At 46.4% G+C, this 19501-nt stretch overlaps 1 protein-coding gene across 1 annotated transcript in view; it reads left to right on the top strand.

The window, feature by feature from the left end:
* CRYL1 (crystallin lambda 1) overlaps positions 1 to 19501 on the top strand; it is a 162584-nt gene that overhangs the window by 18625 nt on the left and 124458 nt on the right. The window contains exon 2 of the mRNA XM_077298366.1: positions 349 to 456. Coding sequence (XP_077154481.1) covers positions 349 to 456 — 108 coding nt within the window. The remainder of the gene's footprint in view (positions 1 to 348; positions 457 to 19501) is intronic.

Raw genomic sequence — 19501 nt, 5'->3', positions numbered from 1 at the left:
GAATTTCAAACTCCTGAAACTCGTATACAAAACATGTTCGATTTTTATGAATCAGTTTTTATGAATCTAAGAAAAAATATCTGCAACGTAAAGTGACGAGAACTGCGAGCAGGAGATCTGCAGCATGTCAATTTATTCCGCAAATGGCAATGTGATGCAAAGGATGAAATGTGAGGTTCCCCTGTACCTTCACAATGATTTCCAGTGGTAAATACTGCTATGGGTTTTTTTCTGCTGGACATCCACTATGGGACTTCTCTTATAAATAGGTTCAGTGGGAACATAGACTTAACGTAAGTTCAAAATTAATGAAATATATGAAAATTATTACTTTTTTTTCTTTTTCAGTGGTCTGATTGGTCGCAGCTGGGCCATGGTGTTTGCAAGTGGTGGCTTTAAAGTCAGACTGTATGATATTGTGAAAGAACAAGTCGCTGCCGCTCTGGAGGATATACGGTATGATAGAATTTTGGATTTTATAAATACTAGAGACAGACTTTGCTTGTCATAACTCAAATAAACGGGTGTTGTATTACTACAGTATATGGGTGAGTTATCCTTATGTAGGTAATCATTATCGGATTGGTGGTTATCAATGTCAAATTAGTGGGGGTCCGCTTATAGGGTGGTTACCTCCTAAAGAGAGCCTGCTTTCTTCCCCTTGGAAAAGGCCAGTTACAAAGTTGGTAACGTATGTTTGTGGAACTGTTAACTAAAACGGAATGGGATACTCCTTTTCACTAAGATTAGTAAAGTTTTATAACTTTTAGAGGACAGTATGTCATTTCCTCTCACCTTTATCCCCTTCACGACCGGGCAATTTTTTTTTTTTCTTCTTTCTCAATTTTCCTGCCCTTCTTCCAAGAACCATGACTTTTTTTATGTTTCCTTCCACATAACAGTATGAGGGCTTGTTTTTTGCTAGAAGAGTTGTACTTTTAAATGACACCATTAATTTTATCATGTGATGCACTGGAAAGCAGGAAAAAAAATTCCCAGTGTGTTGAAATTGCAAAAAAAAGTTCAATTTCACAATAGTCTTTTGTTTTGTTTTTTTTATTTACCGTGTTCAATATATGGTAAAACTAAGCTGGCACTATGATTGTCCAGGTCATTATAAGTACACAGATACCAAACATGTATATTTTGTTTTATTTAAGTGGTGAAAAAAAAAATCCTAAATTTGTAAAAAAAAAAAAAGTCTTTTGTCACCATTTTCCGAGAGCCGTAACATTTCCATTTTCTGAGATCTTGTGTGATGACTTATTTTTTGTTCCCTGAGTTGACGTTTTTGCTGATACCATTTTGGGGTAGATACAATGTTTTGATTGCCTCTTTATTGCAATATTGCGGCAGCCCAAAAAAATGTAATTATGGCATTTAGATTTTTTCGTTACTCCATTTACCGATCAGATAAATTTATTTTATACTTTGATAGATCGGACTTATACAGATGCGTGATACTAAATATGTGTATCTTTTATTGTTTTATTTTTAATGGGGCAAAATGGGGATGATTTGAACTTTTTTGTTCCACTAAATCAAACCCGCGCACGTATATGTTGAAAGAAAAATAAAAAAAGTTATAGCTCTTGGAAAAAGGTGAGGAAAAAATTTAAGCACAAAAAGCCATGGGCAAGGTGCTCATCTCTTACGCCCTGGCATGCTACATGAAGATGGGGATCCTGGCTGGGTGTGTGGGGTTCGTCTATGGGGGCATTACGCCCTTGCAGGCCGCATGATGCCGTGACAAAGCATTTAATTGCAAAACGTGCGTCGGGTGTGGTGGTGGGTCCCCAGTTGTCATCTTTGAAGTACAGTACCTTATCACTATGTACTCTTCAGTTGTTTGAAACTGTTTGTATTCCTTGCATTCCCTTTTGCATACTGAAGTGACAGCCTTATATCTTGCTAATATCTTGTTTAACACATGGCAACTTTGCCCTCTACAACTCCACTAAAACCCTGATGTGAAGCTGCCAGCTCTGTATGAACACACCTAATGCTAAGTATCTTTCACATTACGTCTTTAATCCCTTGATATACGTGAATTGGCAACTTTATCTGCACCTTTTATTGATTACCCTAGTCCCTTCCTTGGGATTAAATCTATGTACTAGGATCCATGCAAATACGTCATATTAACACTTTTTGAATACTTGTTTATGTTTACATACTGTCTGGGTGTACCCACTTCTTTCCTGTAACCTGCGGTGCTCTCTTTTTTACATATTGTTTTTAATGTGTATAATAAACTTTATACTTCTTAACTATTTATACCCTGGCCTTTTGTAAAGTTTTCTCTTTGGTGGTTTTAACATTAACTTGGTGGGAACTATGTACAATAGATAGCAGGTGCTTAACTTCACAAACATTTGAAAGGGGTCCAGGGCCGGTTGCTCTGGGCCGGAACTGAGTGAGTTCTTTTTGCCTTGAATCCCCTCCTCTAAACAGAAATGTGACATGAGTGTGGTGTACTGTGGAATTCTTTCTGTACTCACTTGTAGTTTGGGAGTCCTTGTTACCTCCCCATCTGTGGGACCGGATTCAGCTGCACACATGACAGGAGACCCTAGGTCCAGTTCAACAGGTTCGATTTTACTGTGCAATTTGGATACCTGCGGTTGCGGCACACATAGTGAGACAGAATCCCCTCAGCATGATAGTACACTGGACAAAGGGAACATCAGTCCTTGACTTCGTTCTGCTCAACCTGCTCCTGCTTTAACTTCTCCTGTTGAGATCAGGGACCTTCCATCCAGCATAACAGCTTTCCTGAGACCTACCAGCTTTCCCTCTTGCTGGGACCTGACCGACATCTTCCTCACAGGGAGAATAGAGACATGGCACCCAATGCCTCTTCTGGGCCCTAGGCACGAGACTGCCCCAGGATCTGCACGAGACTTCAGATGTGCCCTCATACTGTTTGGAGACTTGGCACTGACAGGACCCCTCCGCAGCTGCTGATGTATCACTGCCTTGAAACCTGTCAAACACTGTCACTGTTGAGCACTTCCTCTAATTGAACTTTCCTCCTGTAGCACCTGACTTTCAACTAGGAGCAACTATCTGATTTAACTACCCTTCAGTGTGTGGGCTAATCCCAAGCTGTTAACTATATACTATCCTAAGTGATGCAAACTATATCCCTATCCTTGTAATGGTTCCCCTAATTGACAGAGCTCCCTAATTCCTGGGAACGGCCTTGAGGTAGAACCTCCAGGAAACATATACTATATAACCATAAAACATTCATGTTTATCACTGTTCACATTAACATTTCTTCACCAGACGTTGTCTTCTACCCACCTACACGTTTCCTTTACAATATGGAGCATCTTCACACACATTCTCTCTACTTCCGTTCCAAGCTTACTTGTTTCTGCTCCAAGTTATTCTGTCTTCACCACAACCCAGTACAGTACTACAGTCCCCTATATACCCTTAACAGCCCCCACATAGTCTCCCTATGATCAGCAGGAGACCCACATAGCCTCCCCATGATCAGCAGGAGACCCACATACCCTCCCCATGATCAGACCCACATAGCCTCCCCATGATCAGCAGGAGACCCACATAGCCTCCCCATGATCAGCAGGAGACCCACATAGCCTCCCCATGATCAGCAGGAGACCCACATAGCCTCCCCATGATCAGCATGAGACCCACATAGCCTCCCCATGATCAGCAGGAGACCCACATAGCCTCCCCATGATCAGCATGAGACCCACATAGCCTCCCCATGATCAGCAGGAGACCCACATAGCCTCCCCATGATCAGCAGGAGACCCACATAGCCTCCCCATAATCAGCAGGAGACCCACATACCCTCCCCATGATCAGCAGGAGACCCACATAGCCTCCCCATGATCAGCAGGAGACCCACATAGCCTCCCCATGATCAGCAGGAGACCCAAATAGCCTCCCCATGGTCAGCAGGAGCCCCACATAGCCTCCCCATGATCAGCAGGAGACCCACATACCCTCCCCATGATCAGCAGGAGACCCACATAGCCTCCCCATGATCAGCAGGAGACCCACATAGCCTCCCCATGATCAGCAGGAGACCCAAATAGCCTCCCCGTGGTCAGCAGGAGCCCCACATAGCCTCCCCATGATCAGCTGGAGACCCCACATAGCCTCCCCATGTCCAGCAGGAAACCCCACATAGCCTCCCCATGTCCAGCATGAGACCCCAGATAGCTTCTCCATGTCCAGCAGAGACCCCACATAGCCCCTCCATGTCCAGCATGAGACCCCCATATAGCCTCTCCAAGCCAGAGACCCCACATAGCCTCCCCATTTCCAGCATGATACCCACACATCACTTCCATGTCCAGTAGAGACCCCACATGGCTTCTCCATGTCCAGTATGAGACCCCACATAGCCTCCCCAGGCCAGAGGCGAACATGAGACCTCACATAGCATCCCCATATCCAGCATGAGACCTCACATAGCCTCTCCAAGTCAAGCACGAGACCCCGCATAGCCTCCCCATGTCCAGCATGAGACCCCACATTGCCTCTCCATGTTCAGTATGAGACCCCACATAGCCTCCCCATGTCCAGCATGAGAGACCCATAGCCTCCCCATGTCCAGCATGAAACCCACACAGCTTCCCCATGTCCAGCATGAGACCACATAGCCTCCCCATGTCCAGCATGAGACCCCCATAGCCTCCTCATGTCCAGCATGAGACCCCCATAGCCTCCTGTCCAGCATGAGACTCACATAGCCTCACCATGTCCAGTATAAGATCCCCATAGCCTCCCCATGTCCAGCATGACTCCTCGATAACCTCCTCTTGTCCAGAATGAGACCCCCATAGCTTAATCTTGTTTAGCATTAGACCCCCATAGTCTACTCTTGTCCATCATGAGACCCACATAGCCTTCCCATGTCCAGCATGAGAACCACATAGCCTCCTATCGTCCAGCATAAGACCCCATAGCCACCCCATGTCCAGCATGAGACCCCCATAGCCTCCTCATGGCCAGCCAAATCTCCCATACACATGAAAAAAAAACCACCACATACTCACCTTGCTCCTGATCTTCCTCGGCTCTCTGATGCACTGACTCTCCGCAGTGCACAGCTGATACGATAAAATTACGTCATCATGTCAGCTGTCTCACACGCTGCTTGGTGGAAGAAGGGGCCACTGGCCCCTCCTTCACCAATGCATTCACTGCTGCCTGCATCATTTCACACTCTCTGTTCTGTCTTGGCCCGTTAACTCTCTGTCTAGCGAACTCCAGATTTCTACAGATTTCCATTTACTATGATGGTCCACCTCACGGCCCCCTATTGTGTATGATGGTCCCCCTCACCCACACCTACATTGGGTACGGAAAGTATTCAGACCCCTTAAAATTTTTCACTCTTTGTTTCATTGCAGCCATTTGGTAAATTCAAAAAAGTTCATTTTTTTCTCATTAATGTACACTCTGCACCCCATCTTGACTGAAAGAAAGCAGAAATGTAGTAATTTTTGCAAATTTATTTAAAAAGAAATGCTGAAATATCACATGGTCATAAGTATTCAGACTCAGTACTGAGTAGAAGCACCCTTTTGAGCTAGTACTTCTTGGGAGTGATGCAACAAGTTTTTCACACCTGGATTGGGGATCCGCTGCCATTCTTCCTTGCAGATCCTCTCCAGCTCCATCAGGTTGGATGGTGAACGATGGTGTAAAGCCATTTTCAGGTCTCTCCAGAGATGCTCAATTGGGTTTAGGTCAGGGCTCTGGCTGGGCCAGTCAAGAATGGTCACAGAGTTGCTCTGAAGCCACTCCTTTGTTATTTTAGCTTTGTGCTTGGGGTCATTGTCTTGTTGGAAGGTGAACCTTTGGCCAAGTTTGAGGTCCAGAGCACTCTGGAAGAGTTTTTCATCCAGGATATCTCTGTACTTGGCCGCATTCATGTTTTCTTCAATGGCAACCAGTCGTCCTGTCCCTGCAGCTGAAAAACATCCCCATAGCATGATGCTGCCACCACCATGTTTCACTGTTGGGATTGTATTGGGCAGGTGATGAGCAGTGCCTGGTTTTCTCCACATATACCACTTAGAATTATCACCAAAAAGGTCTATCTTCGTTTCATCAGACCAAAGAATCTTATCCTTTCCCTTAGTCTGGGAGTCCTTCATGTGTTTTTTAGCAAACTTTATGTGGACTTTCATATGTCGTGCACTGAGGAGAGGCTTCCGTCGGGCCACTCTGCCATAAAGGCCCAACTGGTGGCTGCAGTGATAGTTGACTTTGTGGAATTTTCTCCCATCTTCCTACTTCATCTCTGGAGCTCAGCCACAGTGATCTTGAGGTTCTTCTTTATGTCTCTCACCAAGGCTCTTCTCCCACAATTGCTCAGTTTGGCTGGACGGCCAGGTCTAGGAAGACTTCTGCTGGTCCCAAACTTCTTCCATTTAAGGATTATGGAGGCCACTGTGCTCTTAGGAACATTGAGTACTGCAGAAATTCTTTTGTAACCTTGGCCAGATCTGTGCCTTGCCACAATTCTGTCTCTGAGTTCCTTGGCCAGTTCCTTTGACCTCATGATTCTCATTTGGTCTGACATGCACTGTGAGCTGTGAGGTCTTATATAGACAGGTGTGCGCCTTTCCAAATCAAGTCCTATCAGTTTAATTAAACACAGCTGGCCTCCAGTGAAGGAGTAGAACCATCTCAAGGATCACAAGGAAATGGACAGAATGTGACTTAAATATGAGTGTCTGAGCAAAGGGTCTGAATACTTATGACCATGTGATATTTCACTTTTTCTTTTTTTAATAAATATGCAAAAATTTCTACATTTCTTTTTTTTTCAGTCAAGATGGGGTGCAGAGTGTACATTAATGTGAAAAAAATAACCTTTTTGAATTTACTAAATCGCCGCAATGAAACAAACAGTGACAAATTTAAAGGGGTCTGAATACTTTTCATACCCACTGTATAAACTGTAGTATGATGGTCCCCACACAGGCCCTATATAGTATTGTGATCCCACCTCAGGCCCTTATATAGTATAATGGTCCCCCCATAGGTCCCCCAAACTGTATTATCGGAACCAAAGCCCTTTAAAAAAAAAAAAAAATTATGCTCACCTAATCCAGCCTTTGCATCCACCGCAGCTTCCGACTCCTCTTCAATCCTGTCTTGCAGCGGACGCCAGCAGCGTGATGCAGTGACATCATCATTCCAGACGACATCACCTTCGTGGGGTCATCCTCTAGCAAGCCACAGGCCAGAAGCATCCTGTGGCCTGCCGGAGTAAGTGTCAGAGTATGGAGGCAGTGAGTCATTTTTAAATAATGTCTGGAGGTAGTGGTCATTTTTAAATAATGTCTGGAGGCAGTGGAAATATATTTATATAAATAATTTTAGAGATATTTTTTAGCATATTTTAAGTACTGGTCCATATTTGAATACATGATTTTAAATAATAAAGATAGTTCTCATATATTTTGTATTTTTCTTATATTTGCATATTTTTATATTTTTATGCATATTTGCTCAGTATGACAAATATTTATTTAATAAACATATATTTATATTTTTAATGTGGTATACACCATTCTGAATATGGTCCAGAGCTAGTTTTTGTTTGGAGGTCCTAATAAATAGTTGACAGGAAGCGTATATTTTTTACAACCTTGATATGATAGGGTAACATTAATGTGGTGCGACAAATAGGCTGTTATTTTAGACCTATATTAAGTAAGGCAGGTGGGGTGGGACCTCAAGCCCTGAGGGGCAGGCACAGGTGCGCAGTGAAGGTATAAAATAGAGGAGTTCCCAGATAGGGCATCAACCCTGATGAAGAAGGGCGATTACCCTTCGAAACGCGTTGGTTAGTCTTTTTGTCCTAGCAGGGCTCCGTAGGCTCGTGACGTCACACGCTGCTTGTCAGCGGCGGCCATTTTTTTCTTCAGTGTAACCAGGGACGCCTCCGGCCGGGACGTCTTCCTGGCTCTACACTGAGCAGCTACAGCTATTAGACCTGCACGGCTCCAGGCGGCACCAACCCTCGTCTGCCCACCTGTCCACCAACAAACGCAGGTCATCTCATCCTCGCACCTGCCGGGTCTATTGGGGGAATAAGACACATCACCTCCAGGAATCACAACGAGCAGACCAGCGGGATCACAACACAATATATCTGTTCCCTGCAGACCATACCTCTATTCGGTAAGAACTTATGCACGGCCGTTACCGAGTTCATTTTAGTATATAAGTAACGCATAAGGTACGGGCACTATATGTGTCCATGGTATCATATTGCAAGCAACATACAATTGAATGCACGGTCTCAGCAATACGCAGGGTGAAGGCTCGCATATTAGCTTATATTTGGATTGGTCACAACGTATAGCCTATCACCTATTGCCATATATTCATGTGGTTTTGGTTTTTTGCTAGCCAGGTTCTGTCTGTATCACCCAAGCGCGGTATCAGTTGTTATATGTATTTGTTTTTCATAGAAGTGGCACATTCTTTGGTGTTACCAGCAGCTGGGTGATCCCATTGGTTATCCCCACTCAGGGAGTGGGCAATAGTGGCGAGCGCCAGTGTCGTTTGTATATTTATTAATTAAACACAGCTGGCCTCCAGTGAAGGAGTAGAACCATCTCAAGGATCACAAGGAAATGGACAGAATGTGACTTAAATATGAGTGTCTGAGCAAAGGGTCTGAATACTTATGACCATGTGATATTTCACTTTTTCTTTTTTTAATAAATATGCAAAAATTTCTACATTTCTTTTTTTTTCAGTCAAGATGGGGTGCAGAGTGTACATTAATGTGAAAAAAATAACCTTTTTGAATTTACTAAATCGCCGCAATGAAACAAACAGTGACAAATTTAAAGGGGTCTGAATACTTTTCATACCCACTGTATAAACTGTAGTATGATGGTCCCCACACAGGCCCTATATAGTATTGTGATCCCACCTCAGGCCCTTATATAGTATAATGGTCCCCCCATAGGTCCCCCAAACTGTATTATCGGAACCAAAGCCCTTTAAAAAAAACAAAAATTATGCTCACCTAATCCAGCCTTTGCATCCACCGCAGCTTCCGACTCCTCTTCAATCCTGTCTTGCAGTGGACGCCAGCAGCGTGATGCAGTGACATCATCATTCCAGACGACATCACCTTCGTGGGGTCATCCTCTAGCAAGCCACAGGCCAGAAGCATCCTGTGGCCTGCTGGAGTAAGTGTCGGAGTATGGAGCCGGAGGCTCCTTGCTTCACCATAGTTGTTAACAGTGCTGGCATCTTGGCCAATACTGTTAACAGAGTCGCAATTAATGTGGCCCATGACTGGACCAGCCCATCTGGTATTTGCCAGAATTTCCAGATGGCCAGTCCGGCCCTGAATGTCACAATGCACATTACACATTGAAATACCCTGCAACAATACATGTGTCTTCAAGGGGCAGTATGTCCATTTCTTTATACTTAAGGGGTAATCTACAGTATATTAGCAATTCTTTTGCTACATGTTTTATCTAGGTTTTCCATGTCATTCTTGTGAGAGGCTTCGATCCTATGAATGTGGCCTTTTATTACCTGTTTCAGTAGCCGTCATGGCAAAAATATGAACTTTTCAGTCCCAGTTTTCTGTTACTGAATGTTAAAGAGGTTTGCTATCATTTTTGTTAGTAGTTGAAGGGCGAGCTTTGTGGAGCTTATCCGATGAAGACCTGGTGGGGCCGATACTGTTTTCTGAATCAGATGTTGATGCATGGTAGGATGGTCAGTCCATGGGACAACTCAGAAGAAGAGAGAGAAGCCACTTGTGTCGTAGTGAGGGGAAGTGGTGAAGATCCACTTCGAATATCGGAGATGAATGAGATAGGAAACTTTCAATAGGACTAGTTTCAGCCATGAATGAATGTTTGGTGGCGGAGTACCTCCTTTTACAGACTAAGCCCGAAGAATTCAGCTAGATGTATTGTGTGTGTGTCTTGTGTCAAGTCATGGATTTCAGGAGCTATGCAGATGGAATAGTACTTACTGTATTCCTCAACCTAAAGTCCACTAAAAGAGGCACATATAAAAGACAATTGTGCTTAAGCAGTTGACTCGGGGCCTGATGGTGGGTGGCCCTCCTATCAGTATTGTCAGATGAGTAATGGTACGGGGTGAGCAGAAACCAAAAAAAATTGAGGATAGCACAACCTATGGCTGGTAGATCACTAACAATAACCTCATACAATTGTTAAAAGTATGTGCACTACCGAGTATCAGCAAAAGATGGCATAAGAGTACTGCTTATATTGGGCAATATTACAGCAAGCAGGTTGAGAGTGTGTTTGAATTATTTATCCAAGAAGTATCTTTTCTCCTGTGGAGATTGACATGCTAAGCATGCCGAGATGAGGAGACTTAGGGTATGTGCACACGTTGCAGATTCCATTGCCGATTTTTCCACTCTGATTCTGCAGAATCCACAGGTAAAATGACCAGCGTTTTACCTGCGGATTCCCTGTGGGTTTTTGCAGGGCTACCACTAGAAATTTCAGGGCCCCATACTGGCAAAATTTCCGGGGCCCCCTTGAGACTCCGCCCAGGCTCCACTCCAGCCCCGCCTCCACGCCCCACCCCTCAAACTGTCCACAGTCCCACAGCTCTCTCTTGGAAAATCTCCACTTCTCACCTATCACACATTGACAGTTCCCATCACCAGATCACACATATAGCCGGCAGCTTTTGTTTTGGCCAAAAGATTTTTTAAGCCACCAAAATGACAAGGTAGACACTTTTGGCCGGGCCCTACTCTACTGTAACCTATTAAATATTTGTTAAAATATGCAATACAATTTAGGTATATTTTTATTTATTTTTAAATTTTTAAAATGACCTATAATACCACATACAAGGAGCAAATACCACAGCACCATGACCAGACACCATATTATCACCACAGTGATCGAATAATATCAAATACAAGGAACAAATACCACAACATCATGACCAGACCACATATTACCACCACATAGTGACTGAATACTACAATACTGATCAATAATAAAAAAAAACCACAATACTATCACCATAAGTGCCATTATACACAGGAGATCTGTACTTAGTATGCAATGTCTGTGTACAGGTAATACAGTGATCACCAGTGACATTATACACAGGAGCTCTGTATATAGTGTATAGGTAATCCAGTGATCACCGGTGACATTATACACAGGACCTCTGTATATAGTATACAGTGCATAGTGTCAGTGTATAGGTAACACACTGACTCACCAGTGACGTCTCTAGGTGAAGTCCTTCATCTTTCATCCCGCACAGACTGCCATCACTTCATCCAGCCAGGACTCGTCTCTGCAGGAAATAACAGTTATCTCGAGTTCCACTTGCAGAACACATTACTTAATTTTCCCAACTTCTACATTACACCACATGAAGAAGGCAACATAGTATCACTCTACACAGTAATAGGACCGCCCCCCATTTAAAACAGTGTACTCAAAAAATAAAATAAATACATCACTGCAGTAATAATATCCCTTAATTAGCCCCTATGGTAATAATATTCGCCATCCTAGCCCCCGTGTGTCTCATTCCTGGCGTCAGCCATATGTTCTCCCCATATGATCTCCCCATCCTGCCCCATCCGTCTCCAATCCTGCCTCCAGTGTCTCCAATCATGCCCGTATCACCATTCTGCCCCGTCTCCAATCATGCCCCCTGTGTCTCCAGCGTTCTGCCCCAGTGTCTCCAGTCATGCCCCAGTGTCTCCAGTCATGCCCCAGTGTCTCCAGTCATGCCCCCGTGTGTCCAGCGTTCTGCCCCAGTGTGTCCAGCCGTTCTGCCCCAGTGTGTCCAGCCGTTCTGCCCCAGTGTGTCCAGCCGTTCTGCCCCAGTGTGTCCAGCCGTTCTGCCCCAGTGTGTCCAGCCGTTCTGCCCCAGTGTGTCCAGCGTTCTGCCCCAGTGTTCTGCCCCAGTGTGTCCAGCCGTTCTGCCCCAGTGTGTCCAGCCGTTCTGCCCCAGTGTGTCCAGCCGTTCTGCCCCAGTGTGTCCAGCCGTTCTGCCCCAGTGTGTCCAGCCGTTCTGCAGCAGTGTGTCCAGCCGTTCTGCCCCAGTGTGTCCAGCGTTCTGCCCTAGTGTTCTGCCCCAGTGTGTCCAGCCGTTCTGCCCCAGTGTGTCCAGCCGTTCTGCCCCAGTGTGTCCAGCCGTTCTGCCCCAGTGTGTCCAGCCGTTCTACCCCAGTGTGTCCAGCGTTCTGCCCCAGTGTTCTGCCCCAGTGTGTCCAGCGTTCTGCCCCAGTGTGTCCAGCCGTTCTGCCCCAGTGTGTCCAGCCATTTTGCCCCAGTGTGTCCAGCGTTCTGCCCCAGTGTTCTGCCCCAGTGTGTCCAGCGTTCTACCCCAGTGTGTCCAGCGTTCTGCCCCAGTGTGTCCAGCCGTTCTGCCCCAGTGTGTCCAGCCGTTCTGCCCCAGTGTGTCCAGCCGTTCTGCCCCAGTGTGTCCAGCCGTTCTGCCCCACTGTGTCCAGCCGTTCTGCCCCAGTGTGTCCAACCGTTCTGCCCCAGTGTGTCCAGCCGTTCTGCCCCAGTGTGTCCAGCGTTCTGCCCTGGACCCCCCGGATCGCCGCTCAAAATAAAAACAAAAAACAAACAAAAAAAAAAACAAGTTCTGCTTACCTGCCGCGCTCCTACTTTCTCCACGCAGCTGAAGCGTGCAACATGCACGCTGCGGCTGACGTCAGCTGCCAGCCTCAGATTGGCTGGCGGCTGTTAACTATTGACGTGCAGGCGCGGGCCCGCACGTCAATAGCGTTAAACAGCAGCAGCGCCGGCTGCCGCTAAGGGCCCGGTTCAGCCTGCGGCTGCCGGTAGGGGCCCGGTGAGCAGAGCCCCCTCTGCCCACCGGGCCCCATACGCCAGTCACCGCTGTAATGCCCTGATGGCGGCCCTGGGTTTTTGCGGATTTTTTGCTGATTTCGCCTGCGTTTTTTACACCTGCGGATTCCTATAATGGAATAGGTGCAAAACGCTGCGGATTCCGCACAAAGAATTCACATGCTGCAGAAAATAATCCGCTGCGTTTCTGCGTGGAATTTTTGGCAGCATGTGCACAGCGGATTTGGCTTTCCATAGTTTACATGGTACTGTACACCGCATGAGTAACTGCTGCGGATCCGCAGGGTCAAATCCGCTGCGGATCCACAGCCAAATCCGCAACGTGTGCACATACCCTTAAAGACGCAATGCTCCTCTGGGAAATATGGTAATTATGCAAATTGTCTCTTCAGAGAGGAAGAGAACTAGAACTCTAGTGCCACCTATTGGAAGGTAGCAATCCTACAAGTCAATGTTGACCCTTTAACGAGCCTTGTCACATGACTTAGGATAAAAGCCAAACCAGAATCTCAATTTGCAGACAGTGTTTCGGGGTACTGCCCCTCGTCAGTGCAAAGTGGAGATCTGGTTTGGCTGGGTGAGAGACATCCGACTGATATCCAAGAAGTATAGTTTCTCCTTGCGGAGATTGACATGCTAAACATGCCAAGATGAGGAGACTTAAAGCTGAAATGCTCCTCTGGGAAATATGCTAATTATGCAAATTGTCTCTTCAGAGAGGAAGAGAGCTAGCACTCTAGTGCCACCTATTGGAAGCAGCAATCCTAACAGTCAATGTTGACCCTTTAACGAGGCTTGACACATGACTTAGGATAATAGCCAAATCAGAATCTCAATTTGCACTGTGTTTCGGGGTGCTGCCCCTCGTCAGTGAGAAGTGGAGATCTGCTTTGGCTGGGTGAGAGGCGTCCGACCGATAATTATTTGAATTATTTGGCACAGCGGCCTTAGGGGGCTTCCTGGCTCCAATAGGTTATCAGAAATAAGATTGTGAAAAAGAAGTGTTGACAATAAAAGGGTACTTTCAGGCTCCAATAGCCAATTAGCATCACTGTAATAGAAGGATATTTATTACAGCTCCAATAGCCCATTAGAATGGATAGTGTAGAGCAGGGGCGGTTAATTCATTTTTCCAAGAGGCCATATGAGAGACTGTGACTGTTGTGGAGGATCGCACCAACCGTTCAAACTTAATTCTGCTTAGTATTATTGTTTTGTATTTCTATTTAATCACTTAATCTTGATCAGAATTATGTATGATGACTTGCTGCTACTGTTAATACATCTTACAATAGGCCTTATTGTAACCTGTATTCATTCTCATGTGTAGCAGTGAATCAAGACAATATAATTCACATCTTTTTATAAAGTGTATATAAAGCATTAACTCATACATCGCCTGTTATGCAGTCCTTATACCCTGAACAACAACTCCCTACACAATATGAAGCCCCCACCTACACAATATGAAGCCCCCACAGTCCCCACACACAGTATAATGCCCCCACATAGTATGATGTCACCCCACAGCCTGTAAAACAGTAAGATATCCCCTCAAACAGCATAATCTCCCAACAAAACCCCCTGCACAGTATTATGTTTCCACACAGCAAAATGGCCACTCTGATATGTCAACTTCCCAAGTCAAACATATTCACACATACTGTATAGGGTAATTTAACTTAGACAGGGTTTTACATGTTTTTTAAAAAAATACCCTGTCATAGATTTGTGGCATCAGCTGCTTGTCCGCAGCCTAGAATATAAAATGTACTTGCCAGATTGTGATAGGTCTACCTTTCCCACTAACTCTATCCACTTGACTTGTTAGAAAAATGCTGTGAACATAGAAAAAGTTAAAAAAAAGGTTGCTTTTTTTTGCACAAAACAGACATATACAAAATCTGAATCTTCTTTTTTTTTACATAAGGAGACGCAAATCAATTTGTAAATTTCCCCTATAGTATATATTTCCAGTTAGTAAGGCTACTTTCACACTAGCGTTAACTGCAATACGTCGCAAATGCGTCGTTTTGCCGAAACTACGCATCCAGCAAAAGTTCTTGCTGGATACGTTTTTTCGTCATAGACTAACATTAGCGACGCATTTGCGACGCATTGCCAAACGGTGCGTCCGTTTTGCGACGCTTGGGCGTGTGGTAGCGGACCGTCGGGAGAAAAAAACGTTACATGTAACGTTTTTTGCTCCCGACGGTCCGCTTTTTCCGACCGCGCATGCGCGGGCGGAACTCCGCCCCCACCTCCCCGCACTTCCCCGCACCTCACAATGGGGCAGCGGATGAGTGGGAAAAATGCATCCGCTGCCCCCGTTGTGCGGCGGAGACCACGCTAGCGTCGGGAACGTCGGCCCGACGCACGGCGACGGGTTGTTCCCGACGCTAGTGTGAAAGTAGCCTAACGTTGCTCATGTGGTGAATTACTATGCACCAACATTTTTCAATATAAGGCTACTTTCACACTAGCGTCGTGCACTGCACGTCGCAATGCGACGTGCCGACGCAACAACACTAGCGTTGAAAGCGCCGCACAACGGGGGCAGGGGATGCAGTTTTTCAACGCATCCGCTGCCCCATTGTAAGGTCCAGGGAGGAGGGGGCGGAGTTCCGGCCGTGCAAGTCGGAAATGGCGGACACGACGCACAAAAAAACGTTACATGTAGCGTTTTTTTGTGCCGACGGTCCGCCAAAGCACGGCCCATCCGTCGCACGGCGGATGCGACATGTGGCAATCTGTCGCAATGCGTCGCTAATGCAAGTCAATGGAGAAAAAACACATCCTGCAAGCACTTTTGCAGGATGCGTTTTTTCTCCAAAACGACGGAGGCCAAACGATGCTAGTGTGAAAGTAGCCTTAGAGGGTGTAATGTAGCAGTTTTCACTACAGTGTGGTAAAGAGACAGTGACCCAAGTTAATATCTCAAACTTTATCCCCCGGTTCGCAGCCAGATCGTCCATAACATTATGTTTGAAATCTGTTGCCATGGCAACTTCACCGCCATACCACCCGTCGGTGCGTCAGTGACTTTGCCTTTTCTGGCCTGAGTTCAGTCTCACACACACACCTGTCCTGCATGGAGCCTCCTGCTCTGATGCTTGCAAAATAAACACTGACACACCCAAATCTTAACTGAAAGATTTAAAGGGAACCTGTCACCCCCAAAATCGATGATGAGGTAAGCCCACCGTCATCAGGGGCTTATCTACAGCATTCTGTAATGCTGTAGATAAGCCCCCGATGTTACCTGAAAGAGGAGAAAAAGAGGTTATATTATACTCACCCAGGGGCGGTCCCGGTTCGGTCCGCTCCGATGGGCGTCGCAGGTCCGGTCCGGTCCGGGGCCTCCCATCTTCATTCCATGATTTCCTGTTCTGGTCTTCACGCCGCGGCTACGGCACAGGCGTACTTTGTCTGCCCTGTTGAGGGCAATGTACTGCAGTGCGCAGGCGCCGGGCCTCTCTGATCTTTACGGCGCCTGCGCACTGCAGTACTTTGCTCTGCCCTCAAAAGGGCAGACAAAGTGCGCCTGCGCCAGAGCCGCGGAGTGAAGACCAGAAGAGGACGTCATGGAGTGAAGATGGGAGGCCCGGACCGGACCTGCGCTGCCCATCAGAGTGGGACCGCCCCTGGGTTGAGTATAATCTAATGTCTTTTTCTCATCTTTCAGGATACATTGGGGGCTTATCTACAGCATTCCAGAATGCTGTAGATAAGCCCCTGATGACGGTGAGCTTACCTCACCATCGATTTTGGGGGTGACAGGTTCCCTTTAATGGGAATCGTGGACATGGGCCACTCCCAAGACCTGAAGTGAAGGGAGAGATCCGTCCCACTACCATCCTGCAGATATCCCCAAAAATACATGCCCATGTCAGGTTTTCTTAAATCAGACTTGGTCAAATAGCTTAGTCCACACTCTCTTTTATTTTGCATTGTAATCACAGGTGTGGCTGTAATTAAAATGCACTCCATTTAGTATGTTTCTATGTGCATCCTGGGGGACACATAACGACCCTTATTTTTTTTATTCCCCTCACTGCCTCAGAAGAGATAACCCATGGGTGAACACAAGGATCTCCATCATTCATGAGAGTGTGGGTTCTTTAGGATTCTAACGATTGTTAGATGTTCACACTACCACTCTATTCAGTGTCTACAGGACTGACGGAGATGGCCAAGTTCTGTGCTCTCGACTCTCAGTCCCCTAGGCACTGAATAGAAAGGCTGCACTCATGTGCGACCGTTCTCCATTTATACAGGGGGCCTGGGACTCCAGTTCTGACAATCGGTGGGGTTCCAAGCTTTTGGATACCCTGTGAGTAGGTGATAAATGTTTTTTTAATGTTGCTTAAATCTGATTGTGATGCTCCATTCAGCATACATGTCAGGCGGTGTTTCTGTTACCGCCCGACACTGCATAGTGCAGAAGTCCATCAAGTTCAGTTTAATATTACTTTTACCTATGTTGATCTGAGATAATGATCCTACAGAGATAACTGGCTGTTTGTCCAGTAATACTCAGGAAATCAATAAAAAGTAAACAGCACTGTGACAGTAATGTGACAATGCCATCTCGTTTATTACTAGTAACACAATACCATTCCAATGTTCGCTATAAGCAATGTGATAATGTAGCGCCCCCACTGCCGCAGGGCCGAGGGGTACCCGGTACCGGGCCTCTGAGTCTCTGTTCTGGGGTTGTCACGGTGGCTAGACCCGGTCCGTGACCCTGCTGAGGGGCGTACAATGAGAGGTGTCCGTGATGGTGATGATGTTGTAGTGGTGCGGTGCAGGTTGCAGTAAATAACGAGGACACCAGGTTGCAGTCTCTTTACCTCTTTACTGAAGGCTTCAGGATCCTCAATCCGGAATACGGTTAACCGGGCTGCGCAAGCCTGGCCGGTCCGATGGCACATCCAGAGCTCCCTTTGCAGGTGGAAATCTGTGCCTACCTTCTAGCGCTTGTGTGTTGTAGTCCTTCCCTGCTAAGCACCACGGGATAGTCCTCACAACTGTTGTGTCTGTTTCTCGTGTTCCCTCACAACTCGATTCTGATTTTCTTCTACGTCCCCCAGATCTTATGGTTAGGACGCACCCGTATGACGGGGAGGCTCGGAGCTCTTCCGGGACTCTAGCGTCGCCCCACTCCTGTTGTTACCCCCCCTGTGTCTTCCTAGGTCAATTGGGTGAGACAGCCCGCCTATAACTGACTGTCCTGCCGTAGGTTTGAAGTTTGGCCTGGAGCTCTATACTTCCTCGGCGTTCCGGCCACCGGTTATGCGCCTCAGTAGGATGTTGCCTCGTCTTACAGCACGACTCCTACTGGTATTCTCCTTGTTGCGTTGATCTCGTTTCTCACTCAGCACAATAAACCTCGCTTCTTGTCCTTTCTTGGGGTACCGCCGCTATATCGTGCAGGCGCGGTCCCGTAACGTTCTCTCTGGTTGCTAGGCCTCTGTCAGGATCCCACCCCTGACAGGGACCCCTCTGAATCTTCCCCCACAACACCCTCTGCCACAAGGTGTTGCCTGGTTCCAACCCAGTCAGCTTTCTGAACTAACTTCCTGCCTAACCCCCAGTTTTACCAGATTGTGAGGAGTGGCCTAATACATAGAACCCTTAGCTCCCCCTGGAGGCCAGACTGTGAAGTGTATTGGTGTCTGTGATACCTGGTTAGATGAACTCCTTCAGTGCCATCAGACGTACCATAGCCCCCCTTAGCGGCGGAGCATCAGTACTGCAACGACCAGGACCCTGGGGTGCTGCAATAAGACTTCCAGTGTTGCACTGGTTAGTGTGGTTTTCCCAATACTTCAAATGCATTTAAAGTGAACCCGTCAGCAGGATTGTGCACAGTAACCTACAGACACTGACAGGTTGGTGCCGTTATACTGATTAAAATGAAACCTGGTAATGAAATCCGTCTTGTGGTTGTTGTTTATTCTTTATTTTCAGTTTTGAGTTAATGATATGCTCGTGCTACAGGGCGGCCTGTGGGGGGTCTGCATGTTGTGCTCTGATTAGGTATTCATAATGCAGACTGCTGACAGTTCACCGATCCCTTTGACCTTCCTGCTAGTTTACATAATGAATACCTGTACATAGTGAAGAAAAGAAAAAACCTTCCACAGGAAGGTCGCCAGCCGTGGCATCTGTGCTGCAGCAAAATCGCATGTTAACTGCTTGATGTTATTCAGATAGTATAAAAATATTTAAAATTTCTAAAATGGCACCCGCCGCTCCTGTTCAGTGGCAGCTATCCGTGTATATAGAGGTGATACGATAGCTGTTGTTGTGCAGGGGTCGGTGGAGCCATCTTGCTGAAGAAGAAAAAAAATTCCTCCTCCAAGATGGCGCCGCCTGCACCTGCGCAGTGGCAGCTATCGAAGTAATTCCCTCTGCGAGGGAGCGCAGGGTAGGTAAACAGAATAGTTTATGTTTTTATGTGTGCAGCGTGATGGGAGCCATGTATACCAGGATGGGGATAGGCGGCATGTATATCATGATGGGGGGGCAGGTATACCAGGATGGGAGGCCTATATATGCCAGGATGAGGATCAGGGGGCCATGTATACCAGGATGTGGATGAGTGGACCATGTATACC

Source organism: Ranitomeya variabilis, chromosome 3, assembly GCF_051348905.1.
Source record: "Ranitomeya variabilis isolate aRanVar5 chromosome 3, aRanVar5.hap1, whole genome shotgun sequence".
In the NCBI taxonomy this organism is placed as follows: Eukaryota; Metazoa; Chordata; class Amphibia; order Anura; family Dendrobatidae; genus Ranitomeya; species Ranitomeya variabilis.
This window is presented reverse-complemented; position numbering and strand designations above follow the sequence as displayed.